Genomic DNA, 26,899 nt, shown 5'->3' on the forward strand with positions numbered 1-26,899 from the left:
GTTTTCCCGCATCAAAAAAAAACAAAAACAAAAAACAAAACAAACGAACAAAAACAAAACAAAACAAAACAAAACAAAAAAAACAAAAAAAAAACAACAAACAAAAACAAAACAAAACAAAAAAACAAAAAAAGACAAAACAAAACAAAACAAACAAAACAAAACAAAAACAACAACAAACAAACAAACAAAAACAAAACAAAACAACAACAAAACAAGCTAAATATCTATTCGATTTGAGAGTTAGCCAAGCCTTGAATTTGATCGGCCCAGTCTAGGGTTCGATCTGTGAGTTAGCAATGCCCTGACTTAGATCAAGCCAGAGGTTGTTTCAGGGTTCAATCTATGAGTTAGCCATGCCCTGACTTAGATCAGCCCAGAGGTTGTTTCAGGGTTTGATCTGTGAGTTAGCCGTACCCTGACTTAGATCGGCCCAGAGGTTCTTTCAGGGTTTGATCTGTGAGTTAGCTGTACCCTGGCTTAGATCAGCCCAGAGGTTGTTTCAGGGTTTAATCTGTGAGTTAGCCATGCCCTGACTTAGATCAGCCCATTGCTTGTTTCAGGGCTCAATACAAATAATGATTCATTTATTTTCCAGCTGTATCATACCTCTGTGAAGGTACATGTAAAGCCGTTGAATACATTGGTAAAGGTCTGTGTAATGTCCTGGATGTAGCCATCGGTTTCCTCAAAGGAGTCGAAGCCGCATGCGGTTGGGTCAACAAAGCGATCAACTTTGTCCTTACACAGTTGTTCAGAGTACACAGGTAACATCTAACACACAGTGAGCAGAGATGACCATTTGTTATTTCTTGCTTACGTACGTAGGTAGAGATAGGGTAGAGTACTGGGGCCATTTTTTAAAATACTCTGTATTTTTTCTTAATTCCCCTTGCGAGCTCAACTCAACATAATACGCAGACTCGAAAAAGTACCCACCCGGTCGTATTGCACTCAAACATGTTTAGTAAGATATATTTTAAAATAAATGATAATTTTTTATTTGTCTCACGACTGAGGGTCGTTTTTAGTAGGACTACGACGTTTCTAATGCTATACTTCAGCAGGCGATGGGGTAGGCTGGATGGTGTGTCTGTTATATATCGCTCTTTGGATCAACGGTTTGCGCTGAGATAGATGATATATTTTCCTTTCTATATTCTTATCGTAGTATCAAATTCGAGTTTGCAATGGAGAGTTATATCGGAGGAATGTTCAAGAACATGGTGTTCAATGCTGCGGTAGACCTGACCATATTTGGAAAACGTCTGTACCTATCGCTCGCGTTTAGTTTGACAAACCCGATCGAAAGTCTGCGAGGCGGATCAACGAAGGCTACGAACTGGTACAAGGATAAGATGAATCCTAAAGGAAGGACAGATACTGAGAAGGAATACTACGATAAACCAAATCCTTTTGCTGACTTCGAGATGTCTGGTGAGTATTACCCTGACTTAGATCAGCCCAGAGGTTGTTTCAGGGTTTGATCTGTGAGTTAGCCATGCCCTGACTTAGATCAGCCCAGAGGTTGTACTAGAAGGGACTCAAGTTTTCATATTTTTTATAACATTTCAGAGCAATTCTCCATCGAGAACCAACAGGCAGCCACTGATGATCGAAAGGGCGGCTGTCTTTACGTGGAAAGCAATGCTAAGAATACTTTCGTTAAGGTTACTGGATGCAACGATACCGATGAAAGACAATTATGGGCATATACGCTAAAAGGACAACTAATGGTAAGCAGAAGTCTCACAGGTTTTGACGCCATTTTCTCGCAAGAGTAAAATTTAAACAAACAAAGCCTTTTTCTCAATGGGGAGCCTTTACTTCATCTCTGAGATCTTCTTCATCTCAATTGGCCACTTTAGATACGACCGAAGGACCGGGAACCATTGATAATTCATCCTTTAAAAAAAAAAAATTCCATGACGAGAAAGAGCATATGAAAATTAACAGATTTCAGGCTAAGTAATAGCTAAATTATAAGCGATCAAAAACATCAAAAAATTGAAAACCTATTGTTGTGTCCTCCAAATTGAGTTGCATTCCGACGTACTTTAAGAGGTCTATAATCTGTGTATCATTTAGAACATCTGGAGTCGTCATTGTATTGACACCAATGGAGCTTCCATCGGGAACAAACTGATCCAGACCACGTGCAATCCATCACGTGATGATCAGAACTTCCAATGTGATCTTGTGGTCAGAACAGTCAAAAGAAGACGAGTGAACGTCTGTTGGCAAGCAGGTAAATGCACCTTTCCTAAAATTCGTTTGAGTGACCAAATTCTGTCCTTGACCACGGAAAAATAGTTCAAAGTCGAGGTTGCATATGATGTATTCATACATTTGCTGTGTTCATCAAGTCCAACCTCAACTAGGAGTTGTAAATTATTTCATTGACAACGCTGCGAAACGATGGTTCCAAATCTAGGTTGGACTTGCCCTGCTCATAGATTTACTGTATTGCCCCCCCCCCCCCCCCCCCCCCCCACCCCTCCAAAGACTGTTATCGTTCACGTTACACATTAGGGACCTCTTAGCCTGCAGGGCAACGCGGACGACAACGTCGGCTAAATCAAGGCGCTGCAACCTTCTATTATATTATTATTTCACGTTTGCCTAGTATTTTAATCATTATTCAACCCCTGTTTAAGAGTCAAGTGACGTCTTTTGGGAGCGCTTTACTTAAAACGAAAATCAGCAAAGATAAGCCTTTGGCGTAGCCGTTCTCTTTACTACTTAGCATAAGACGGCAATGATACACAGTGTTTGGTACATACCAACGGTGTCTATTGAATTGCGCAATTTTTGCTATTGTATTAATACCATCATCGTCGTCGTTGCCGTCCTTCACTTTAGGGTCCCCATTCTTTACATTAAAGTTGACTTTTGTTGACGATCTTGTCTTAAACAAGAGTAATGAGTCTGTAAGCAAGGGATATAGGGGTATTTACATGTACCGCATGGGAAAAGGGACTATATTCCTAACTGTCTTATTTTGTGTTTTCCAAAGGTGATGTCAGCTTGAATGGTCCCGGATCTCTTGTCCATTTGGGTTCTTTAAAATGTATTCACGTCGCTGGTGGTGGTAATGGAGTCCCGGCTGATGGAACGAAACTAGTTATTTACGCTGGCTGTAACGAGAAGAGGTAAAAAATGTCTGCCCCACAGAAAATATGCTTATCATTATATCCTATGGAGTTTAATTAAGGGCCCATTTACATGAATAATGTAGAGTGACTCTAGTGTGTGCTAGCACGTTTTTACCTGGCCCGCGAGACAGCTACCTAAAAGGAGAGAGTATGTTAGACTTAGTCGTAAGATCACCTTATTCACCATTTTCCATACATTGGTTCACTGGTCAAACACAAAGCGCTCAAGCGAGACGCCAAGGTACTTTCAAAGGATTATTCAAATTTGAACCTTTCAACCTCGACTGAATGCTTTGTGATTGACCAGTGAACTGATGTGTGGAAAATGTTGAATACTTTCATGTAACCGAAAGCCTTGCAGAAATAGAACATAAGACCTTTAGGGCATCACGTTGTCCCATTTAATACCGCTAGTCATTCCCTTGAGTATTAGATTCTTTGGAAAAATTGTATCAATATTCGTGTTTCTTTTCATGCGCAACTGTTAAACAAAGAAATGATACTCAAGGGAATGACACGTGTGGATTAATAGGAAAACATTACGCTCATTGGCTCCTGCTCTTGGCTTAAAATGTTCCATCAAGGAATCAAAAAGCTATAAAAATTAACCAAGAATGTCAATTCTCTAAAAGAAAGATCAGTCTTAAAAATTCGTATAATTTATAATTTTTTGTATAATTCGTATTTGAAATTTTTCTCTGAGAATACAAGCTTTTTAAGAAACCAATTATTTCTTCGTCTCATGTTTCTTTTAGACTGGAATTTGCTCTAGAAAACGGTTATCTCATACACAAAGGAAGCGGCAAGTGCGTTGCTCCGACTGGCAAGATAGTCGATGGCATAACTCTGGGATTGTTTTCTAACTGTGGTGGAAACAAGTTCAGTTTTACTAAAGGAGGTTCACTCCAGCACGTTGGCAGCCGAAAGTGTGTGAACACAAGATCTGCGGTAAGATAACGCGAAATCTAATTGAGGGATTTACAATCTCATGACTAATGATAATAAGATAATCGAGTAAAAGAATCAAAGTACTGATAACCTAGGGTGTAATCTTGTCCTATATCAAACCAGCGTCATTCTCTTGAAAACATTAAACAAAGTAATGAGGCATTAGAGAATGAAACGTAGTTTGAAATGAGCAACATTACACCCAAGGTAAAGAGGCTTATATAGTATAATGTTCTCCCATATCAGACCATGTGTCATTCTCTTGAGAATATATAAGATTCTTTGTTTGAGTTGGATCCATATTCATGTGACTACCAATATGCCGCCGTTAAACAAAGAAATCATAGTCTAGAGAATGACACGCGGTCTGCGATGGGAAAACAAAGCCCCCAAGCTAAAAAGGGGGTATTATTTGTAAATATATTTAAAACGTATCTTAAAACCAAAGAAAATTTAAAAGTATTAAAAATAATGTTGTGATAATATTTGTTTGTTCGTTTTAATAACGTACAGGAATTTTGTTTTCTAACAAAATTGTTTTAAATATATTGTATTTTATAGTCAATGAAACCTGGAAACAACGAAAACTTGGTATTGATCAGCACATGCGAAAACAACGATCTGTCACTTGAAAAACAACACTTGATGTTTAACTTTATCCCAAGTAAGTAATGGGCTATTGATCTCAGAATAAGCTGGCTCACAGACCTAGTATGGGAAATGGATGCTCCTAATAATGGGCTATTGATCTCAGAATAAGCTTGCTCACAGACCCAGTATGGGAGATGGATGCTCCTAGTAATGGGCTCCTGATCTGGGAATATGCTGGCTCACAGACTTAGTATGGGAGATGGATGCTCCTAGTAATGGGCTCCTGATCTGGGAATATGCTTGCTCACAGACTTAGTATGGGAGATGGATGCTCCTAGTAATGGGCTCCTGATCTGATAATATGCTGGCTCACAGACCCAGTATGGGAGATGGATGCTCCTAGTAATAGGCTCCTGATCTGTGAATATGCTGGCTCACAGACTCAGTATGGGAGATGGATGCTCCTAGTAATGGGCTCCTGATCTGTGAATATGCTGGTTCACAGACCCAGTATGGGAGATGGATGCTCTTAGTAATGGGCTCCTGATTTGGGAATATTCTGGCTCACAGATCCAGTATGGGAAATGGATGCTCCTAGTAATGGGCTTCTGATTTGGGAATATGTTGGCTCACAGACTCAGTATGGGAGACTGATGCTCTTAGCATATACGTTTTGAGCTCCTAGACTTTTTAGCTCATTAAAACTAAAATACCTTTTTATTGTCTTCTGTTCACAGCCGATCCATACGTAACTATGCAAGCATGTACAGACTTCGGCAACCCAAGACTCAATCAACGCTTTGAGGTAGAAAACGAACCCATCGCTACCATCTGCACTAAGTTTGCCAAAAGTAAGTCACGCTTTATTTATTATAGGCAAGTGATGAGGTTGAGAGGAATTAAATAACTTCAAATTCAATGCTCTTAAGGCACATTGGAAGCAATGTTTTTCCATTTCAGTCAACTCAAATCTCTCAAAAAAATTTTTCTTTTCTTAAGTTGCATCCATATCAAATGTATCACCTCAAGCGTTATGGGTAATTTGTAAAAATACACAGGTGATTATTGAAAATCTCGCGCGCTGATTGGTCGAGAAACTCACACTATCACACGATAATCACCTCCAGCGATAATCCAAAATGGCGGCCAGCCGCTTTGTTGCTGTTACCGGAAAAAATGTCTTTTATCTTCTTCTTTTTTTTTTTTTTTTTTTTTTTCTTTTTGAAAGAATCACCTGTGTTTTTATACTAAAACAATCATTTGCCTCAGCCTCAGTGAATATCGGAGAATATTTACCTCGCCGCTCGAAGACTCGCGTCTCGGTAAATATTCCCCGATATTCACTTCGCCTTCGGCGAATAATTGTTAAATAAAAAACATAACACTGAAGTAAATGACACGTGGTCTGAAAAGGTATCGAATTGTTATTTTCTGTAGATTTGGCTCACAAGAAGAGCACTGATCAATCCAGTACCTCAAGCAATGGCTTCAGCGAGCGAGCAGTGGATGAAAATTACAGTTCTGATTATAGCATGAAGTCATGTACCCATACAAAGGACGAGAATAATCCTTGGTGGCGCGTTGACTTGGGTTCAGAGCACATCATTACCGGTAAGTACTATAAGAGGACACAAAAGGTTCAAGATAATAAGCATACTTTACCAAATTGAGCTGATGCTCACAGTATTTGAAGCAACTTTTGTAGCTGCAAATTGAAAGACTCAGAAAAAATTCTTGAGTCTTGAAAGGGAATTTAAACCCATGCCCTAGCGATTCCGGTGCCATGCTCTAACCCCTGAGCTATCAAATCTCATATGGACTTCAAGGACGCATTAGGTGGATTTATTGGCCCGATAGGAAAGATATATATGTGTATGAGAAGCACACTTTACCATACACATAGGGGCAGCTCCATTAAGTATTAAAGATGGAGTGAAGTTGGAGTCGTAACCCATTTAATAATTTTTCGTTTGATAAAATCTGAAATGCTAGACATCTAGAAATCCTTGACATATATTATTCACAATTGGTTGTTCTCATATTAGATATCCTTATCGTCAATCGTCACAATAATTTTGAACGTCTAAAGAACTTTGACGTGAGAGTTGGCGTCCATAGAGACCAGAGTCGAAACCCAACTTGCAATGACAGAATAAGAACCGTTGGACAAGGACAAGCTTTGCGTGTCCAGTGTAATCCACCGATCCCTGGACGATACGTTGCTGTACAGATGTTTGGCAAGGGAATACTTACCTTGTGTGAGGTTGCTGTATACTCCAGAATAGGCAAGTTTGGTTGATTAAGTTTAAATATATCTTTTAAAAGATCTTGGGTGTGATGTTTGGTACAGGAAGATGTTTGAAATAGTTGACATTAACAGTTTTATTTTACTTTAGTTTGAAATTTTCAAAAAGCACCTTGGGTCCCTAAAATATGTGACCAGAATGACATAGTCATGGCAACCATGATCACGTATCATTGTCGTCGTCATCATCATCATTATCATCATCATTATCACCATCATCATCACTGCCATCATCATCATCATCACCATCACCATCATCACAATCATCATCATCATCATCACCACAATCATCCCCATCACCACTATCACCATCATCACTATCACCATCATCATTATCATTATCATCATCATCACCATCATCATCACCATCATCATTACCATCATCATCATCACCATCATCATCATCATCATCACCATCATCATCATCATCATCATCATCACCATCATCATCATCACCACCATCATCACCGTCATCATTACCATCATCATCATCACCATCATCACCATCATCATCATCATCATCACCATCATCATCATCATCACCACCATCATCACCATCATCATTACCATCATCATCATCACCATCATCATCATCATCACCATCATCATTACCATCATAATCATCCCCTTCATCCCCACCACCAGTATCACCATCATCACTATCATTATCATTATCATCATCACCATTATTATCACCATCATCATTATCATTATCATCATCATCATTATCATATATTGGAGTAATCGTTGCTGTATAGAATTCTCTTAACTCTTTTTCTAAATGATTTTTATGGAATTATTTGTTAATCTTCGACCATAATATTTTTTTCCTTACAGCTCCATTAGCTGATCTCTGCCAACTGGACAACGGAAACTGCCAACATGTCTGTTATAATCTGTGTAATATGAAGGTCAAGTGTGGTTGTTATCCTGGATTCAAACTGGCTTATGACGGCAAAACTTGCATTGGTATGTAGGAGGACGAGTTAGGATATAAGCCTGAGGATGAGGGTGGCTTCTAAGAGCATCTTGTCATACGAACAATATTTTGTGTCTGTATTAACTAGGCTAAGCATAACACAGGTGCTATGGATAATTTCTCTTGTTAATAGGAAATCGTCACACCTACATAATTTTGGGGGGAAGTTTTGTTGTCAAACTCACGTTACTAGTAATGAATATGTACTTATTGACTGAGTGGGAGGGCCGTACGGGAAAATATTTGGCTCGAGGTGATGCCGTACGGACCGAGCTCAGCGAGGTCCGTACAAATGACCGAGAGCCAAATATTTTCACGTACGGCCCGACCTAACTCAGTCAATAAGCATTTTATCATATGACCCTCACGAAAAAATCAATAAAAAAATAAAAGAAAGAAAGAAATAGTAAATAAAAACTAAAAAAGAGAAAGCGCGCGGATTCGAGCAGGGCCGGACGGGTTTTTCCGGCCCGCTTACGTCAACCCGTCCGGCCCCCATCACGTGACTTTTTCCAATGGTTTTATTAGAGCGCGCGAGCAGGGCCGTACGGGTCATATGATAAAACTCATTATCTGAGTTACTGAATTAACTTTGACTAACGGATGACAAAGCCAAAATGTAAATCGTAACTTAAAGCTGCTTCTTTCCTGTAAAGGAAGGAAAAAACAAAACCACGAAGTTAAGATTTATGAGAAAAGCTCTAAGTCGATACGTCGGCTGACCTTCTCAAACGGATCTCTATTTTTGTCTTTTACAGATATTGACGAGTGCCTTGTTAACCATGGCGGCTGTGACACTTTTAGAAGCAGATGTATCAACACTCCAGGAGGCCACATCTGTAACTGTAAACCACAATATCAACCAAAAGAGAACGCCAAGAATCTTTGTGAAGGTACGATAGAGCGCTATGATGTTTGCAAAGCCTCCATTGTTAGATTAGACCAACCAAGGGCAAGCTATACCTTGATTAACTTTGATAATTTGTTTATTATTTCTAGACTTCAACGAATGCAAGCTCAGCAATGCAGGCTGTGAGCACATCTGCCAGAATACCGATGGCAGTTACAACTGCGCATGTCTGAAGGGATACAAACTCAATGACGACAAGTACGGATGCAAAGGTAATATTACTGCAATGAAATGGAGATTAATCAAAAAGCCTGTCAAAAAAAAAAAAATCCAAAAATTCAAAAATTTTCAATGTTCCTTATGTCTGGTTTTACATAATATTGATATAATGATTATAATGAGTCAGAATAATTAAGAAAGTTGGTGTTACAAAAATGTATGATCTAAATGTTTAAATTTGCTAAGGTGTATATCAAGGAAATTTTTTTTTTCAAAATCACTCATATGTGAGTAGTGTAGTAGTATGGTTGCAGTATTTTCGTATGCAAAATTTTCTTTTCGGAGATATAAACATTTGAAATATCAATATGCAAATGAGATGACGTAAATTCAAGACTAATTTATTATACAAAAATGTTGTTGTGGAAAGTACTGCTGTTTTTTCATTTGTAAATCATCCTTATAACTGAAAAATATATTTGTACACTTTTAGGTTACTTCACTTCAGAACACTTGTCGTAAATTACACTTCAAAATGTAACACATTCTTGAATTTACGTCATCTCATTTGCATATTGATATTTCAAATGTTTATATCTCTGAAAAGAAAATTTGACATACAAAAATACTGCAGCCATACTACTACACTGTTCACATATAAGGGATTTTGAAAATAATTGTTTTCCCTTGATATACACTTTAAGCTTCACGGTTTCGACATTTATTTCTTTTCGTTTCTGGTTGTTTTTTTTTTGTTTTTTTTTCTTATTGTGTACCGTGAAATAATATAAGATATATTACAACATATTCTGATTAGTCTTCGACATGTGCGCAATATTTCGTTGGCTTGAAATCATTCGCAAGACATTAAAAAACAATAAACCTCCTCGGCTTGGCGTAATGTTGTCCCATTTCAGACCACGTGTCATTCCCTTGAGAATAATATTCTTTGTTTGGGTTGTATCCATATTCATGTGTCTTCTCATGTGCAACCGAGCGCAAACCTTAAAAAAAGAAATGATACTCTAGGGAATGACTCGTGGTTTGAAATGGGAAGACATTAGCAGAGCCGAGGAGGTCTACTGCAAAAGACATGGCGGCCATGTTTAATGATAATGTAAAGAGATGAATACATTTAACGAAGACGACGACCATGAAAACCAGAATGACGAAAGAAAATTGAAAAACAAAATGGTAGCATCATAGATAGCACGCGCCCTCTGATTGGTCGAGAACTGTGCTGTATTAGTGAACAAAGCACGGAGAATGCTATTTTATTTTTTTAATATAGTTTTATAATTGAATAGTTTCTTAAAACGCTTTTAGCATCATAGATAGCACGCGCTCTCTGATTGGTCGAGAACTGTGTTGTATTAGTAAACAGAACACGGAGAATGCTATTTTATTTTTTAAATATAGTTTTATAATTGAATAGTTTCTTAAAACGCTTTTAGCATCATAGATAGCACGCGCTCTCTGATTGGTCGAGAACTGTGCTGTATTAGTGAACAAAGCACGGAGAATGCTATTTTATTTTTTAAATATAGTTTTATAATTGTATATTTTCTTAAAACGCTTTTAGCATCATAGATAGCACGCGCCCTCTGATTGGTCGAGAACTGTCCTGTATTAGTGAACAAAGCACGGAGAATGCTATTTTATTTTTTAAATATAGTTTTATAATTGAATTTCAGATATCGACGAATGTACCGAGACTCCAGACAAAGGAGGGTGCGCTCAAAATTGTACGAACTATCAAGGTGGCTACGCTTGTTCATGTTACGACGGATACAGACTGAAGCCCGATGATAAAGGATGTGAAGGTAAGGTGTTCTAGATTGAAAAATCATTGCTGGGTCAGAATCTACATATCACTCAGTTGATGTAATGTTTTCAGAAAATCGTTTGTATTCTATTGTCGTTCTATCTATTGTATTAGGTGTGATTCTATTGTATTCTATTGTCGTTCTATCTATTGTATTAGGTGTGACTCGTTGTATTTTTATGAACACACTACATCAAATGCTTGCACGTAGGCTCTCCCGTTCAAAAACATAGAACAGAGAGGCTGTGGTAAGGTAGAGAAAATGGTACATAGAAAGTACCTTGATAGACCTTATCGGCTTGGGACAAATATTTTCCCATTTCAGACGTGTCATTCCCTAGATTATCATTTCTTTGTTTAATGGTTGTGCATGAGAAAACACACGAGTATGGATACAACTCAGTACAAGGATCTTAATCTCAAGCGAATGACAGGCGGTCTGAAACAGGAAAACGTTGCGCTCAAGCTGACAAGGTGGCATACATTGAAATCTTGTATTCCTCATTTTTGGTTTTTGATTATTACTTCACAGAGATCTACTGTCCCGAGCTGGAGGCGCCTTTCCGTGGTTCTATTCTTCCTTCGACTTGTACCGACGACAGATATAACATTCGCCGCAATACTATGTGTACATACCAGTGTGCAGCTGGACATAAACTAGCCAATGGAGACAGGTCACTGACTTGTAATATCGATGGTACATGGTCTGGAAAGGTGCCTTACTGCAAACGTAAGTAGGTTTTGTAAATTTTGTTTGCTGGAGAAGAAAAGAAAGAAGATAAAAAGACTGAAAAAGAGAGTCAAACCAAACCATGAGGTTGGAATAAGAAAAGAATACGAAAAAGAATAAAAATAATAAGAAAAAAGCGAGAGGAAAAAGAACAAGAAAGGGAAAAAAATAACATGAAAAAAGGGTGAATAAGAAGACTAGACCTAACCTCCAACCACAATTTTTATTATTTTACTTAAACTTTGCCGAGGCGTTGTGTATTTATTTCATTTCATACTATATTTAGCCGAGGTTTGCCCTGTTCTACAAGAACTAACAAACGGAGGAGTAATCCCCAAGTCTTGTTCCATGAAGAATGTGGACCACGGTATGAGATGTGTGTATTATTGCAAACCTGGTTACGAGTTACGTGGACCAAGATACACCACTTGTAATAATACACAATGGAGTGAGCCATCCCCGGTATCCTGTGTCAGAGGTAGGTTAATACAAGGACCACGTGTCATTCTCTTGAGTATTATCTTTGTCCAGTGAAAAAGGTGAACCATCCCCGGTCCTGTGTCAGAGGTAGGTTAATACAGGGACCACGTGTCATTCTCTTGAGTATTATCTTTGTCCGGTGAAAAAGGTGAACCATCCCCGGTGTCCTGTGTCAGAGGTAGGTTAATACAAGGACCACGTGTCATTCTCTTGAGTGTTATTCTTGTCCAGTGAAAAAGGTGAATCATCCCCGGTCCTGTGTCAGAGGAAGGTTAATATGTGGACCACCTGTCATTCTCTTGAGTGTTATTCTTGTCCAGTGAAAAAAGTGAATCATCCCCGGTCCTGTGTCAGAGGAAGGTTAATATGTGGACCACCTGTCATTCTCTTGAGTGTTATTCTTGTCCAGTGAAAAAGGTGAGCCATCCCCGGTGTCCTGTGTCAGAGGTATATAAGTAAATACAAGGACCACGTGTCGTTCTCTTGAGTACTATCTTTGTCCAGTGAAAAAGGTGAGCCATCCCCGGTGTCCTGTGTCAGAGGTAGGTTAATACGAGGACCACGTGTCACTCCCATGAGTATTATCTTTGTCCAGTGAAAAAGGTGAGCCATCCCCGGTGTCCTGTGTCAGAGGTAGGTTAGTACGAGGACAACGTGTCATTCCCTTGAGTATTATTTTTGCCACGTGATCGCCCTCAAATTGCTGTGTCACCATTCAATGGAACTGCAACAGGAGATTGACTTTTCTCTCTCTCTCTCCTTTACTTAGTATATCAAGAACCCTGGATACGATGCCCGACAGACATCGTAGTCGATCTAACAGCAGACAGTAACACAGCAGTTCTGGGCTTCAAATGGCAATTGCCGGTCACTAACATGAAGACCGCTGTTGTAACACCAAGTAACTTGAACGAGAACTATCCGTTCCCAGCTGGAAAGACACGTGTTAAGTGGACAGCCACCAATCTTGATGGTGTTTCGAAAAGTTGTTACTATTACGTCATTGTTGAGGGTAAGCTTTTTATTCTCAAGAATATTATACTTTCTGGGGTTGATGGAAAACTGGATCGAGTTGGCTTTGCAGTGCATTTTGGGGCTGTTTCAGGAGACGAGACGTTATCTTGGAAAAATGTTCCTTATAACAACTCTAGAATGCAATGCAATGCAATAAGCCTATAATGTCTTGCTTCATAAACAACCTAGTTGGTGGCTGCTAATATCTTTATATTTATAATTACTGTCTTATTCTATTAGATAAGCATGCACCCAAAGTCCAGTACTGTCCCAAACCATTTACAGTCAAGTCCAACGACAATCCCGTCACAGTCTCCTGGAAGGAACCCGTATTCACGGACAATGTCGCCGTAGTATTTAGTATGTCGAACAAGAAGCCTGGGCACCAAATGCAGCGAGATACAGCGATAAATATCCGATACACAGCCCAGGATGCAGCTGGAAACAAAGCCTTATGTGACTTCCATATTACAACTCAAAGTAAGTCAAATGCAATCAATACTACCAAACACAAATGTAAAGCGTCTGTGCTTGTTCGTGGTCTGTATGTAAATTAGTCTAAAACGTCTGCGCATGCTCGGAGTCAGTATGTAAATTAGTCCACAACGCTGCGCATGCTCGTGGTCTGTAAGTAAATTAGTCCACAACGCTGCGCATGCTCGTGGTCTGTATGTAAATTAGTCCACAACGCTGCGCATGCTCGTAGTCTGTATGTAAATAAGACTAAAAGGTTTACGCATGCTCGTATGAGAAAGTTTGACCGCATCTTGGTATCATTCTTGCAGGTATTACTTGTCCAGCACTTGAACACCCAGCTAATGGTAATGCCATAAAGACTGCAATGCTATTGTATCTTCGATGCCAACCCGGCTACTATTTCAACCCTAAGCCCGTCGGTGCCAGGTCTCTAACTAATGCTGTCTACAGATGTATGATGGGACAATGGAAGATCTACTACAATGGAGGTTACCAGGTCTTGACTCAAATACCAGCCTGCGCAGGTAACTAAACTATTGTAGTATTATCATATCTGAATCTATAAACTTATTAGCCTTTCCAAGGTTGATGAGTTAACTGGGTCGAGTTGGCATTGCAGTGCATTGTGGGTATGTTTTAGGAAACGGAATGGACGCCATCTTGGATACATGTCCCCACAATGTACTGCAATGCCAACTCCACGCATTTTCCCCTCAACCTCCCAACTGCTTATTATTAACAGAGGAGCTGCTCGACACACACTCTAACGTCTTCAAATTGCTGGGTCTCTTATTGAATTATCTGCTTCAAATGGTAGTCAAATACTGACCACCATGCGATGTCGGCCTGAAAGAATTTTATTGAAAACTAGTGATTCAGCTGATGAACATTCCGCACGAAACAGCAAATGACGTCAGTGAAACCCAGCAATAGACCCCTTACAGCACGTCGGAATGCAGCTCAATTTGGAGGACATAAGAATAGGTTTCCAATTACTAAGAAAATGAAATTATTTTGTTTTGCCCTCCTAAATTGAGCTCCTTTGACGTCACATGCAGGGGGTCTGTTTGACATGGACGATATTTTAACGCCCTAACATTCACCTTGAAACTTAAGTGTAACGTTTTTGCTGTGTTTTGCCCCCAGGACTATCATCTCCAGTCGACGGCAAATGCAAGGCCGGTTCAACTAGAGAACTATCACTTTGCAGTAAGTATCCTCCCTTTGAATTATTTACAAAAATAATAATGCCTTTTATCGTATAATTATCCATAAAATACCTATATTTCTCCTTTTCGAAAAATATGAATATGTGAAAATATCGTTACCATGTGTATTTAAGCTATTATTTTGTAAATAAAAACTTTTTATAATATTAAAAAGCTTATTAAGTTTATTTTATGGATAATTATATAATAAACAGAATATTACATGGGCGCTTGGAGATACGAAATTTATTTTCTCGTGTTCAAAATCTCTCACTCGTTCGCTGCGCTCACTCGTGAGATCTTTTCAACACTCGAAGATAAATTTCGTATCTCCGCGCGCCCATGTAATATCCTCTATACGTTTTTTAAGATTAAAATATCTTGTCTTTTACTCTTCTACTCCCACAAACCCATATCGGAAACTATCAGAAAATAACAGATGACGCTTCGTAAACTGAGGTTTTTTGTACTTTACATGCGTGTTTCGGCAAAACGTATGCCATCTTCAGAGGTGCAAAGAGAGTTTAATAAAAAATGAACTATATATGTAATACTGCAAAACAAAACAAAAAAAAAAAAAAAAGGATTATTGCGTCAATTTTAAGATTGACATGTGAGTTGGGGGTTGTGTGTATAAAATATTGAATTCGTGGTAGTGTGTGTGAGCGAAAAGTGCCCCCAAAGAGATTCATTTTAACTTGTTGCGTGGGCTTCAACCATTTAATGTATAGAGCTTCCTTGATCTTTAAAGTTTCCCTCATATTCACTTCTTTTCAACACAACAACGCTCTCTAAACCACAAGACTAGCCATTACTCCATCGGATTCCTGACACGTCAGAGGCCCACATGGAATACCCAATGATATTACTATTAAATACGTTAATAAACTTTCTTTCAGTCAATTGCGCACCAGGAACGTTCCACAATGAGACATCAGATTCATGCCAGGAGTGTGGTAAGGGTACCTACATGGATACAGATGGTATGACTGCTTGTCAGCCATGTGACAAAGGATACTCTACCAAGACTAGTAGAAGTGCAAAAGCATCAGACTGTCTAAGTAAGTATTGCTTCATTCAGAGATGTTTTTAGGGCCGTCAAAGCAAAAGTAGTTCTGATTTCTGCTTCAATTTGCAACAAAATGTAGGATTCCTAAGTTATCCATGCCATGACTAATTGATCAGCTTGGAGGTTGTTTCAGGGTTCAATCTGTGAGTTAGTCATGCCCTGACTTAGATAAGCCCGGAGGTTGTTTCAGGGTTCAATCTGTGAGTTAGTCATGCCCTGACTTAGATAAGCCCAGAGGTTGTTTCAGGGTTCAATCTGTGAGTTAGCCATGCCCTGACTTAGATCACCCCAGAGGTTGTTTCAGGGTTCAATCTGTGAGTTAGCCATGCCCTGACTTAGATCACCCCAGAGGTTGTTTCAGGGTTCAATCTGTGAGTTAGCCATGCCCTGACTTAGATCAGCCCAGAGGTTGTTTCAGGGTTCAATCTGTGAGTTAGTCATGCCCTGACTTAGATAAGCCCAGAGGTTGTTTCAGGGTTCAATCTGTGAGTTAGCCATGCCCTGACTTAGATCAGCCCAGAGGTTGTTTCAGGGTTCCATCTGTGAGTTAGCCATGCCCTGACTTAGATCACCCCAGAGGTTGTTTCAGGGTTTGATCTGTGAGTTAGCTGTGCCCTGACTTAGATCACCCCAGAGGTTGTTTCAGGGTTTGATCTGTGACATATGGTTAGCCGCGCGCGCGCTGACTAATTGGATCAACTCAGAGGGTGTTTTAGGTTATCGATAAAACATTAAACATGAATATCCGAGTCAGAGGTGGTAATTTGAATCAAAGTTATTCTCGTTGCAATCATTGCATACATTATGTGTATTCTATGTATATTTTATAAATGACAAAGAATTTGTTATTCGTAGCTTTGTGTCGCCCTGGTTCGTTCTCTGATAACGGTCTACAAGAGTCTTTTGCGCCATGTGACAAATGTCCAATAGGAACATACCAGTTAGAAGAAGGACAGACTAGCTGTCTGCCATGTCCATATGGCAGTACAACGACGGCTACAGGTAGCACTTCATTGGATGACTGTGTCGGTAAGTATAGACCAATCTCGGCTTCTTTGCTTGTGTGTCCACCCAAACAGTGGGTAGTTTCCCCAATGAAATACAGAGTGTCGGACCAACAAACTCGAATTCATTAGAATTTTTAAAATTTCAGAACTTTTAGAATACATTGATTCTAAAACAGTCACTGATTTACAATTTTCAGCAAACGATGTCTTTTCCATGCTGTATATCAAAAAGACATTTTAACTTGTCCGACGTAGCAACAGTAACTAGGGAGGTAAAACAATGAATGCGGGATAGGTGTTTTACCACTTCTATTACCCCATGATGGCCCTGACGAAACTGATCAAATGTCGGTTCCTTTTTGGACACAAGGTGTATTTTTATAAACTCAGAGGTCTGTCTATTTAATAGGCTAAAGAAAATTAACTTCATTTAAAATCGTTGTGTAGTTCGAGCCAGTATCACCGAGACGTATCCTGAACGTGAGTTGATTGTTGATGAAGGAGGCGTGTTACTGTTAGAGTGCTTCATCAGTGGAAGACCAACACCAACCGTCACCTGGTCTAAAGTTGGAGGTAAATCCTTGAACGTTTTTTTTTTTTTTTTTTTTTTGTATACTCATACTGAAGCTTTTTAAAGGATCAAAAGTGGGATAGAATTAGTGCACTGACCCCTCCCCCCCTCTTTCTCTGGGGACTTGGGTTCCATTCCTGGACTGGTATCACATGTGAGGAGACTGTTAGGGACCAGGACCAGTCATTATTAAGTAGGGGGGGGAGTATGGGGTGGAGGAGAAAATGTTTTTAGTAGCAAAAATTTTCCAGACCCCTACCTAATAGCATTCATGTTTATCGGGTACCCCCCTTCAATCGTTTAACAAGTCCTCCCAATCCTCCTTTTGACCTTTCAAGGCCCCCCATGTTCCACTAAAAAATTTTTGAGTGCCCCCCATTTTCTCCTCCGATCCCCCAGTCCGTCCCCCCCCCCCCCCCCCCCCCCCCCACTCCCCGACTTAAATAGTGACTGGTCACTTAGGTCTCCTTAGATTTTCTTAGGTTTTTCTCCTTCTGCCAAACCTAAGAAACTGCATTCAAATTCAATACGTGAACGAGCCATGCCCTGACTTCGATCAGACCAGAGGATATTAAAGTTCTATTAAAAAAAAGAACCTTATCATTTTTTATAGTTATATTTACATCGACGAGGTCCATACTTTATTATATTAATAATAAAGATATTTATCTATATTTTGCAGCTTCTCAGCCCAGTCCCAATCGTGTGGTATCAACATTACTTTACGATTTAAGCATGACAGTCATCGGTCGTGATTACATCATCTCCAGCGCTCAAATTTCCGACAGTGGAACGTACGAATGTCGTGCGCAAAATTCTTTAGCTACAGCACAACACCAAGTGCGTGTTGTTGTACAGGCTCCTAAACCAACCCCTTCACAGTAAATGGTAGTTATTTGGGATGATATAAAAGTATTTATAGAGGTAAGACACTGTTTTTTATTACAATCTACTCTATCAGTTACTGTCGTTCTGCTCTAATCGTGAACGCTCGAGTTTGTCAACCAATCAGATTACGAATTGAAAGTCTATAAAAGCTATTCAAGGAGATGAAATGATGAAAAAAAAAAAGAAAAATATATATTAAAAAAAACACAAATACGCATTACACAAATGAATAATAATAATAAATTAACTGGAGTGTTCATGGTTAGAGTACAGAACGACAGTAATTCACCTCTTTACCTCGGGCGTGATATATTCCCATTTTAATTTCAGACCGCGTGTCATTCTCTTGAGTATCATTTATTTGTTTAATGGTTGCACATGCATGAAAAGACACGATACAGCTCACAGAAATAATTGTATTCTTAAGAGAATGACACGTGGTCTGAAATTGGAAACATTACGCTCGAGGTAAATAGGGGCTACCTCTATTTTTATCTAACTGAACATAATTCTATATCAGTTATAACACTCTTCACGGTCGTGAATTCTATTTTGTTTTCCTCATGAAATATTAACGAGTTTGTTAAAGAATTGACGACTCTTAAAACTTCAGTCTATGTGGGCTTAGTCTCACCTCTGCGGTCGGTAATCAAAAGCAGAAATCAAAAATAACAAAACAAGCAACTTCTGGATTCGAGGTTAAGCCCTCATACACTGGAGTTTGAACAGTCGTCAGCAGAAGTAGCTTCTTGAAGTCTATATCAAGGAAAAAAATTATTTTCAAAATCACTTATATTTGAACAATGTAGTAGTGTGGCTGCAGTATTTTTGTATGCGATCTTTTCAGAGATACAAACATTTGAAATATCAATATGCAAATGAGATGACGTAAATTCAAGAATGGGTTACATTTTGCAGTGTAATATACGACAAGTGTTCTGAAGTGAAGTAACCTAAAAGTGTACAAAGATATATATCAGTTATAAGAATAATTTACAAATGAAAAAACAGCAGTACTTTCCACAACAGCATTTTTGTATAATTAATTATTCTTGAATTGACGTCATCTCATTTGCATATTGATATTTTATATCTCCTAAAAGAAAATTGACATACAAAAATACTGCAACCATACTACTACACTATTCACATATAAGTGATTTAAAAATTTTTTTTTTCCTTGATATACGCTTTCTGCTTCTCGCGGATTTATGGGGAGGGAGGAAAATCCGTTGAAGCACAGGAGAGAATCGTTCGGGACTACCGGGAGCGCCCTCGCCGCTATAAATATGCATTCCTCGCTTTAGTAAATACTGGTTTTAAAATCTGTTAAACAAGCCGGGCCTTGCTTTAACTCTACAATATTCCATTCTTTTCAGGGCGCAATAAAAAGGGATGTTCTTGGTCAAATTCTGAAAAATTTATTTAATGTTGAATCCAGGTTTTGTTATTCGTGTTGGTTTTGCCATGTCAGTGTTACGACATATTTGGGAAAGCAATAAAGGAGTTCCACTACAAGCTCTTATCTTTCCGTAATATATTTTACTAGTCATACTTATCAGTAACGGGATCGAGACAGTGTTTTTTCTTATTAAAAAGGGAGTCTGAATGTGCCAACGAAGTAAAAAAGTTGAGGAATTACTGAATTGATCATCTAGATTTTTTCTATAAAAGTATGTATGACGTCGCGCCACGTCATTGGAAGAAATCGCGTAGTTCGATCAAGTTATTAACCAATAAGAGATAGCTGTTCCTACGCCTAAAAAACAGCACGGGCCTTAAAAACGAGACTAACTTCGTTTGAAGATACATTTATTTCAAAACCAGTACCAAAACAATGCACACTACCTCTAAAAACCTGTTTAGAACCAAAAACAAAAAAAACAAAAAAACAAAAACAAAAACAAAAGCAAAAAACGAAAAACAATAAAAACGCACTTCGCTAACAAACTCAAAACTTCGTTGGCAATTATTATTCTGGGTACACCATCTAGTTTTTTTTATCTTTCTCGCACACGTAAGTCATCGCAATGTGATGGTTACATACAGCATCATTCCATTTCATACTACTTAGGTACATCATTCCGCAGTCTTCAGCTAGTCCATTGTAGTTGTTAGGTTCGCCTGTGTTCCAGTTGGTGTACCGCTGGCTGGACAAGGAAGTGCCGTCCACCCATGTGTACCTTTGGTTCGAATCTAGAAGAAAGAATGCCCGTCGTGATTGAAGAGACAACTTTTGCACATGCGCCCATTTCAGCGTTTCCTTTAGACTCTTCCAGTCTCTCGCTCGTCCGTTCCGTCTCCACGCTTAGAGACTGTAACGGTACAATGACCGAAAGGACTTATGGGTCCCAAAAAAATTGGACCCAGCGTGCTTTGGGAACCAAAATACACGTCCACAGTCTCTCTCGTTTCAATATTTTCAAGATGGCAGCGAAAACGAGAGAGACTGTGGACGAGTATTTTGGTTCCCAAAGCACGCTGGGTCCATGTTTTCGGGACCCATAAGTCCTTTCGGTCATTGTACCGTTACAGTCTCTAAGCGTGGAGACGGAACGGACGAGCGAGAGACTGTGGAAGAGTCTACGTTTCTTTAAATCTCGTTTTTTTCTTTCGGCGTATGTTCGACGAAATAAATTATTTCGTCGAGGAGCATGCGCATTGAGAAATAAGAGCACTGAGAACGAAATTAGAGAAAATGCCTCGTTGATTTAACCTTTTGAACCCAAGAACCTTTTTTTCAATTTGGTGTTTACAGCATTTGACGCGAAATTGAAATGCCTGGCTTTCCATTATCTTCGAGTAAATAAATCATCACAACGCGTAGATATGGCTACGAATTTAAACCGTTGAATCTCTACACATCTATTAAGCCCCGTTTACACTGGCGATTTTCGCGGCGATTTTTGCTGCGATTTTTGTGGCAATTTTCGGAAATATGAAATCTGTTGTCTCCTCCTTCAAAAGTGACATTCGTCTAGGGAAAATCTTGGCATCCTGAAAAATCTTTACAAGTAAATTCTTTAACATTATTTATTATGGACAAAATCGCAAAAAAAATCGCAGCAAAAATCGCAGCAAAAATCGCAGCAAAAATCGCAGCAAAAATCGCTGCAAAAATCGCTAGTGTAAACGGGGCTTTACCTCCAACAAGCCCCATCCACATGAGACTATTTCTACTTGAGTAAGTACGAGCAAGACCAGCCACGTATTTGTTAACTTGAGCTGACGTGATCTTCACCAAGTCACCTCCCATGGATATACACGCTTTTCTTGCTTCGTTCCATTTGGTCGTTGGCGTGGTGCCCGCTCGGTAACAGGAACTTGAGCCCTTGTAGGTCACCCATCCTGGTGTACAGGAAACTATAGCGAAGGACAACATGGTAAATTTTCTTTTTCGAATTTCTAAATTACCGCTATGTTCTTTGACTATGGAATAATTTACTTAGCCTTGAATTATACCGACATTCACTGGCCGGGAATACATAAATATTCTTCACAAAATCAAGACTAACACTGAGCAACATAGAATTGATGCAAACTGGAGCATTTGAAAATATATGAAATCAAAGGGAATCAGTCAAGATTGGCGCAGTGGTAGTGCACTCTCTCTTCTCATCTCTCTACCTGTTTCTGGCCCCATATCCGTGTTCAGTGTTTATTCGGTGACTCGACATAACATGTGAGTAGAGTTTATCAGTGTTAGGTCTCGACCTTGATTCGCAGATTTTACCGTTTATTTTTCTTTTGATGATTTACCGGTATTTTTACCTTCGTAAATTCAAATTCAATCTTTGACTTAGTCGTTCTGACTTTGATCAGCCCAGAAATTGTATCATGGTTCAATACGATGTGAAGTTATTTTCTTCATTCAAAATTACCGTTATATTGTTTCTAAAAATTCCCTAACTCAGAAATACATATCAATCCAACATTTGTGTGACTGTATGTGTAGTACTTACGACATCTTGCGGAAATACACGTTGACCATAGACTCGCCGAAAGACCTACCACCACCAAAAGCACAGTTATCTTATACATCTTCGTGTTGTTTGATTCCTGATTGTAAAGTCAAATTTTACTCTTGCTGCACCTTCTTGAAGGAAGCGTCCACAAAATACTTTTCAGTAATATTCTAAGTTTATGGTATTTATAGACAATGAATCGTGACATGAAGCGCGTCTCTTTAGGGAGAGATGTCAACAGGAAGTAAAAAAGCAAGTAAATAGGAACATCCCTCGGTTGTCCATTCCGGTATGAAATATGTTTCTCCTCAGTCTTGTCACGTAAATTTTTTCGTACCGATTGTCGGACGTGACACTTATAAGTAGGTTTTGATGGACGTTAACCGACAAGTCGTTCCATAAAAATCCACAGGTACGTGCCCTTGTAAATTTTGTTTTCTCCGATGATGTCATTGAAATACTGGCAAATAGTAAAATTCCCAGCGCGAATAGGGAAAGCTGTAACTTTGTTTTTATGATCATGCCTCCCTCCCATGCATGCGTTGACATCTGGCTAATAGGGACAAAATTTTGCATTATTCACAAGTCCAAAACAGGTCATTTTGGCCAAAAAGCATGGACTATAGCCCATGGTTTTGATCGATTTTAAGTGTTTTTTACATCTTTTTGAAAATTATGCATGGTGAGTAATTTACTGTCTTTAGCTAAATAGAATAGCTTTCTGCATTTTCGAAACACTTGCTTGTTAAGAGAGCTAAATTACCTAATTTTAACATGACATTGTGAATGGTCTCTACAAAGCAAGCCCAACTTTCCCCGCTTCGTCACTCTCACTCATGGGACACATATCTCGAGCGCAAAACAATGCTGGACCCCTGAAAGGATACACGGTTAAGGGGTCTCGTCCGGAATAAGTTTTAGAGGATAGAACACGAACGTAATGATGACACTCGATGCAATAGGAAGTCAAATGATTAGGTCAACTGCTTTCATGTTCTGGTTGTCCTATTTTTAGAGACTTTAAGATTTGCAAAATCTACGGAGGCGACGTCAACTGGAAGTGTAAATTACTTCACTTTGGGGTTTCGAGCCTTCAAAGTTGACTTCCCTGTGGATGACTTGATTTTACTAACAATGTCTTGAATGAAATCTCCAATGAACATAACCCCAAAGCGTAGTTATTTACACTTCCAGTTGACGTCGCCGTCGTAGATTTTGCAAATCTTAAAGTCTCTAAAAATAGGACAATCATCATTACGTTCGTGTTCTATCCTCTAAAACTTATTCCGGACGAGACCCCTTAACCGTGATTCTTTCAGGGGTCCATCATTTTTTTGCGCTCGAGATATGTGTCGCATGAGTGAGAGTGACGTAGAGGGGAAAGTTGGGCTTGCTTTGTAGAGACCATTCACAATGTCATAATGTTAAAATTAGGTAATTTAGCTCTCTTAATAAGCAAGTGTATCGAAAATGCAGAAACCTATTCTATTTAGCTAAAGACAGTAAATTACTCACCATGCATAATTTTGAAAAAAGATGTAAAAAACACCCAAAAATCGATAAAAAGCATGGGCTATAGTCCATGCCTTTAGTGGAAAAATGGCCAAAATTTACCTATTTTTCATCCTTCATAAATAATGCATATTTTTGAAAAAGGTGTGAAATGGCACAAAATCGATCAAAACCATGGGCTATAGTCTATGCTTTTTGCACAAAAATGGCAAAAATGACCTAATTTACATGCTTCATAAATAATGCATATTTTTGAAAAAGATGTGAAAATGGCCCAAAATCGATCAAAACCATGGGCTATAGTCTATGCTTTTTGTCCAAAAATGACCTAATTTACATACTTCATAAATAATGCATATTTTTGAAAAAGGTGTGAAAATGGCCCAAAATCGATCAAAACCATGGGCTATAGTCCATGCTTTTTGTCCAAAAATGACCTAATTTACATGCTTCATAAATAATGCATATGTTTGGAAAAGGTGTGAAAATGGCCCAAAATCGATCAAAACCATGGGCTATAGTCCCTGCTTTTTGTCCATAAATGACCTAATTTTCATCTTTCATAAATAATGCATATTTTTGAAAAAGGTGTGAAAATGGCCCAAAATCGATCAAAACCATGGGCTATAGTCCATGCTTTTTGCCCAAAAATGGCCAAAAATGACCTAATTTACATGCTTCATAAATAATGCATATTTTTGAAAAAGGTGTGAAAATGGCCCAAAATCGATTAAAACCATGGGCTATAGTACATGCTTTTTGCCCAAAAATGGCCAAAAATGATCTAATTTACATGCTTCATAAATAATTCATATTTTTTAAAAGGTGTGAAAATGGCCCAAAATCGATCAAAACCATGGGAAGGAAGGAAGGAAGGAAGGAAGCTTCTGTATTTTGCCACGGTAAAAACATCAGTCGATTGCCTAAAAATATTTAAAAGTAAAGATTTACGATTAAAAGGCTAGTTACTGTTTTACATGTTTGCCGTGGAGCCCTTAGTTACAACTTTTCTTACTGTACAAACTATCAATTTCCGTTTTAAATTTTCGTACTGACTTGACCTCTTTTATATTTAACGGTAGGTCATTCCACAATTTTGCCCCACTATAGCTGAATGATCGTTTTAGATATTCAGTGTGTGGCTTAGGTATTGACAGTTTATGATCATGATTTCGAAGGTTGTATTTAGTATGGTAGTCGGAGAAAAGGTTTTGTAAGTAAACTGGTGTACGTCCCTGCATCGTCTTAAACATTAGTAGGGCTTTTTGTTTTTTACGACGAACTGCAAGTGTATCCCAGTTTAATTGGTCAAGGAGATGGCTAGATCTTATGTCATAGTTAGATCTTGTGATAACTCTAGCCGCTCGATTTTGACGCTTTTGTAGTTGAACACATAGTTTATCACTTAATCCATCCCAAACTGCACTACAATAGTCCAGTTTGGGTAGAATTAAGGCTTCGTAGATTTGGATGGCACTATCGGTCGAAATAAATGGGCGAACACGTTTTAGAGCCCCTATACTTGAAGAGATTTTCTTCGAAATGTTGTTAACATGTTCTGACCAATTAAGGTTTTTATCGATAGTGACACCCAAAGATTTGGTGTGATCAACTTGTTTAACGCTAGCTCCATTAATCGCAATATTAATAGTGGAATCGCATTGCGCTGTGAACTTTTGGCGGGACCCAATAATCATAAATTCCGTTTTCGCTACATTCAAGCTTAGCTTATTTGCTAACAACCACTGATGTATATTAGTGAGTTCAGTGTTGATGCTTGGTTCCAAGTCTCCTACATTTTTACCATGAACGCTGATGCTGGTATCATCAGCAAACATTCTTGTTATGGCTTGCGCCAAACAATTTGGTAAGTCATTAATATACAGGAGAAATAAAAGTGATCCTAAATTACTGCCTTGTGGTACACCGCAGCTCACAGTACAAGGCTCAGACAGACTTCCGTTAACACTGCACAGCTGAGACCTCGTCAGTAAATAAGAACGGAACCACTTGAGTGGGCTATAGTCCATGCTTTTTGTCCAAGAATGACCTAATTTTCATCTTTCATAAATAATGCATATTTTTGAAAAAGGTGTGAAAATGGCCCAAAATCTATCAAAACCATGGGTTATAGTCCATGCTTTTTACCCAAAAATGGCAAAAAATGATCTAATTTAAATGCTTCATAAATAATGCATATTTTTGGAAAAGGCGTGAAAATGGCCCAAAATCGATCAAAACCATGGGCTATAGTCCATGCTTTTTACGCAAAAATGGCCAAAAATGACCTAATTTACATGCTTCATAAATAATGCATATTTTTGAAAAAGGTGTGAAAATGGCCCAAATTCGATCAAAACCATGAGCTATAGTCGATGCTTTTTGTCGAAAAATGACCTAATTTACATGCTTCATAAATAATGCATATTTTTGAAAAAGGTGAGAAAATGGCCCAAAGTCGATCAAAACCATGGGCTTTAGTCCCTGCTTTTTGTCCAAAAATGGCCAAAATTTAACTATTTTTCATCCCTCATAAATAATGCATATTTTTGAAAAAGGTGTGAAAATAGCCCAAAATCGATCAAAACCATGGGCTATAGTCCATGCTTTTTGTCTATAAATGACCTAATTTTCATCCTTCATAAATAATGCTTATTTTTGGAAAAGGTGTGAAAATGGCCCAAAATCGATCAAAACCATGGGCTATAGTCTATGCTTTTTGCCCAACAATAGCCAAAATTTACCTATTTTTCATCCTTCATAAATAATGCTTATTTTTGGAAAAGGTGTGAAAATGGCCAAAAATCGATCACAACCATGGGCTATAGTCCATGCTTTTTACCCAAAAATGGCCAAAAATGACCTAATTTACATGCTTCATAAATAATTCATATTTTTGGAAAAGGTGTGAAAATGGCCAAAAATCGATCAAAACCATGGGCTATAGTCCATGCTTTTTGTCCAAAAATGGCCAAAATTTACCTATTTTTCATCATTTTATAAATAATGCATATTTTTGGAAAAGGTGTGAAAATGTGCCAAAATCGATCAAAACCATGGGCTATAGTCCATGCTTTTTACCCAAAAATGGCCAAAAATGACCTAA

General features: G+C 38.5%; 2 protein-coding genes across 3 annotated transcripts in view; one reads left to right on the forward strand and one right to left on the reverse strand.

The window, feature by feature from the left end:
• Nucleotides 1–19,834, forward strand: part of LOC116298959 (uncharacterized) — a 39,751-nt gene extending 19,917 nt beyond the window's left edge. For both annotated transcript variants that reach the window (XM_089040061.1, XM_089040060.1), the window contains exons 21-45: nucleotides 599–767; nucleotides 1,172–1,437; nucleotides 1,576–1,736; nucleotides 2,089–2,248; nucleotides 3,017–3,152; nucleotides 3,911–4,103; nucleotides 4,665–4,767; nucleotides 5,432–5,545; nucleotides 6,132–6,305; nucleotides 6,740–6,979; nucleotides 7,837–7,968; nucleotides 8,737–8,871; nucleotides 8,978–9,100; nucleotides 10,742–10,870; nucleotides 11,405–11,602; nucleotides 11,889–12,080; nucleotides 12,852–13,094; nucleotides 13,337–13,576; nucleotides 13,882–14,097; nucleotides 14,720–14,782; nucleotides 15,681–15,842; nucleotides 16,706–16,879; nucleotides 17,305–17,430; nucleotides 18,111–18,352; nucleotides 19,696–19,834. In XM_089040061.1, coding sequence (XP_088896187.1) covers nucleotides 599–767; nucleotides 1,172–1,437; nucleotides 1,576–1,736; nucleotides 2,089–2,248; nucleotides 3,017–3,152; nucleotides 3,911–4,103; nucleotides 4,665–4,767; nucleotides 5,432–5,545; nucleotides 6,132–6,305; nucleotides 6,740–6,979; nucleotides 7,837–7,968; nucleotides 8,737–8,871; nucleotides 8,978–9,100; nucleotides 10,742–10,870; nucleotides 11,405–11,602; nucleotides 11,889–12,080; nucleotides 12,852–13,094; nucleotides 13,337–13,576; nucleotides 13,882–14,097; nucleotides 14,720–14,782; nucleotides 15,681–15,842; nucleotides 16,706–16,879; nucleotides 17,305–17,430; nucleotides 18,111–18,313 — 4,052 coding nt within the window. In that variant the 3' untranslated portion in view covers nucleotides 18,314–18,352; nucleotides 19,696–19,834. The remainder of the gene's footprint in view (nucleotides 1–598; nucleotides 768–1,171; nucleotides 1,438–1,575; nucleotides 1,737–2,088; nucleotides 2,249–3,016; nucleotides 3,153–3,910; nucleotides 4,104–4,664; nucleotides 4,768–5,431; nucleotides 5,546–6,131; nucleotides 6,306–6,739; nucleotides 6,980–7,836; nucleotides 7,969–8,736; nucleotides 8,872–8,977; nucleotides 9,101–10,741; nucleotides 10,871–11,404; nucleotides 11,603–11,888; nucleotides 12,081–12,851; nucleotides 13,095–13,336; nucleotides 13,577–13,881; nucleotides 14,098–14,719; nucleotides 14,783–15,680; nucleotides 15,843–16,705; nucleotides 16,880–17,304; nucleotides 17,431–18,110; nucleotides 18,353–19,695) is intronic.
• A 277-nt stretch (nucleotides 19,835–20,111) lies between these two features.
• On the reverse strand, nucleotides 20,112–22,452 carry LOC116298965 (perlucin-like protein). Its single transcript, XM_031707557.2, has 3 exons — nucleotides 22,279–22,452; nucleotides 21,461–21,679; nucleotides 20,112–20,512 (listed from the first exon to the last, which is right to left on the reverse strand). Exons 1-3 carry the CDS (start codon nucleotides 22,355–22,357, stop codon nucleotides 20,307–20,309), a joined length of 504 nt encoding a protein of 167 aa, XP_031563417.2. The 5' UTR covers nucleotides 22,358–22,452; the 3' UTR covers nucleotides 20,112–20,306.
• Nucleotides 22,453–26,899: the final 4,447 nt, after the last annotated feature.

Source organism: Actinia tenebrosa, unplaced genomic scaffold (genome assembly GCF_029948245.1).
Source record: "Actinia tenebrosa isolate PJP-AT-01 unplaced genomic scaffold, QUT_ActTen_1.0 PGA_scaffold7__59_contigs__length_16204524, whole genome shotgun sequence".
In the NCBI taxonomy this organism is placed as follows: domain Eukaryota; kingdom Metazoa; phylum Cnidaria; class Anthozoa; order Actiniaria; family Actiniidae; genus Actinia; species Actinia tenebrosa.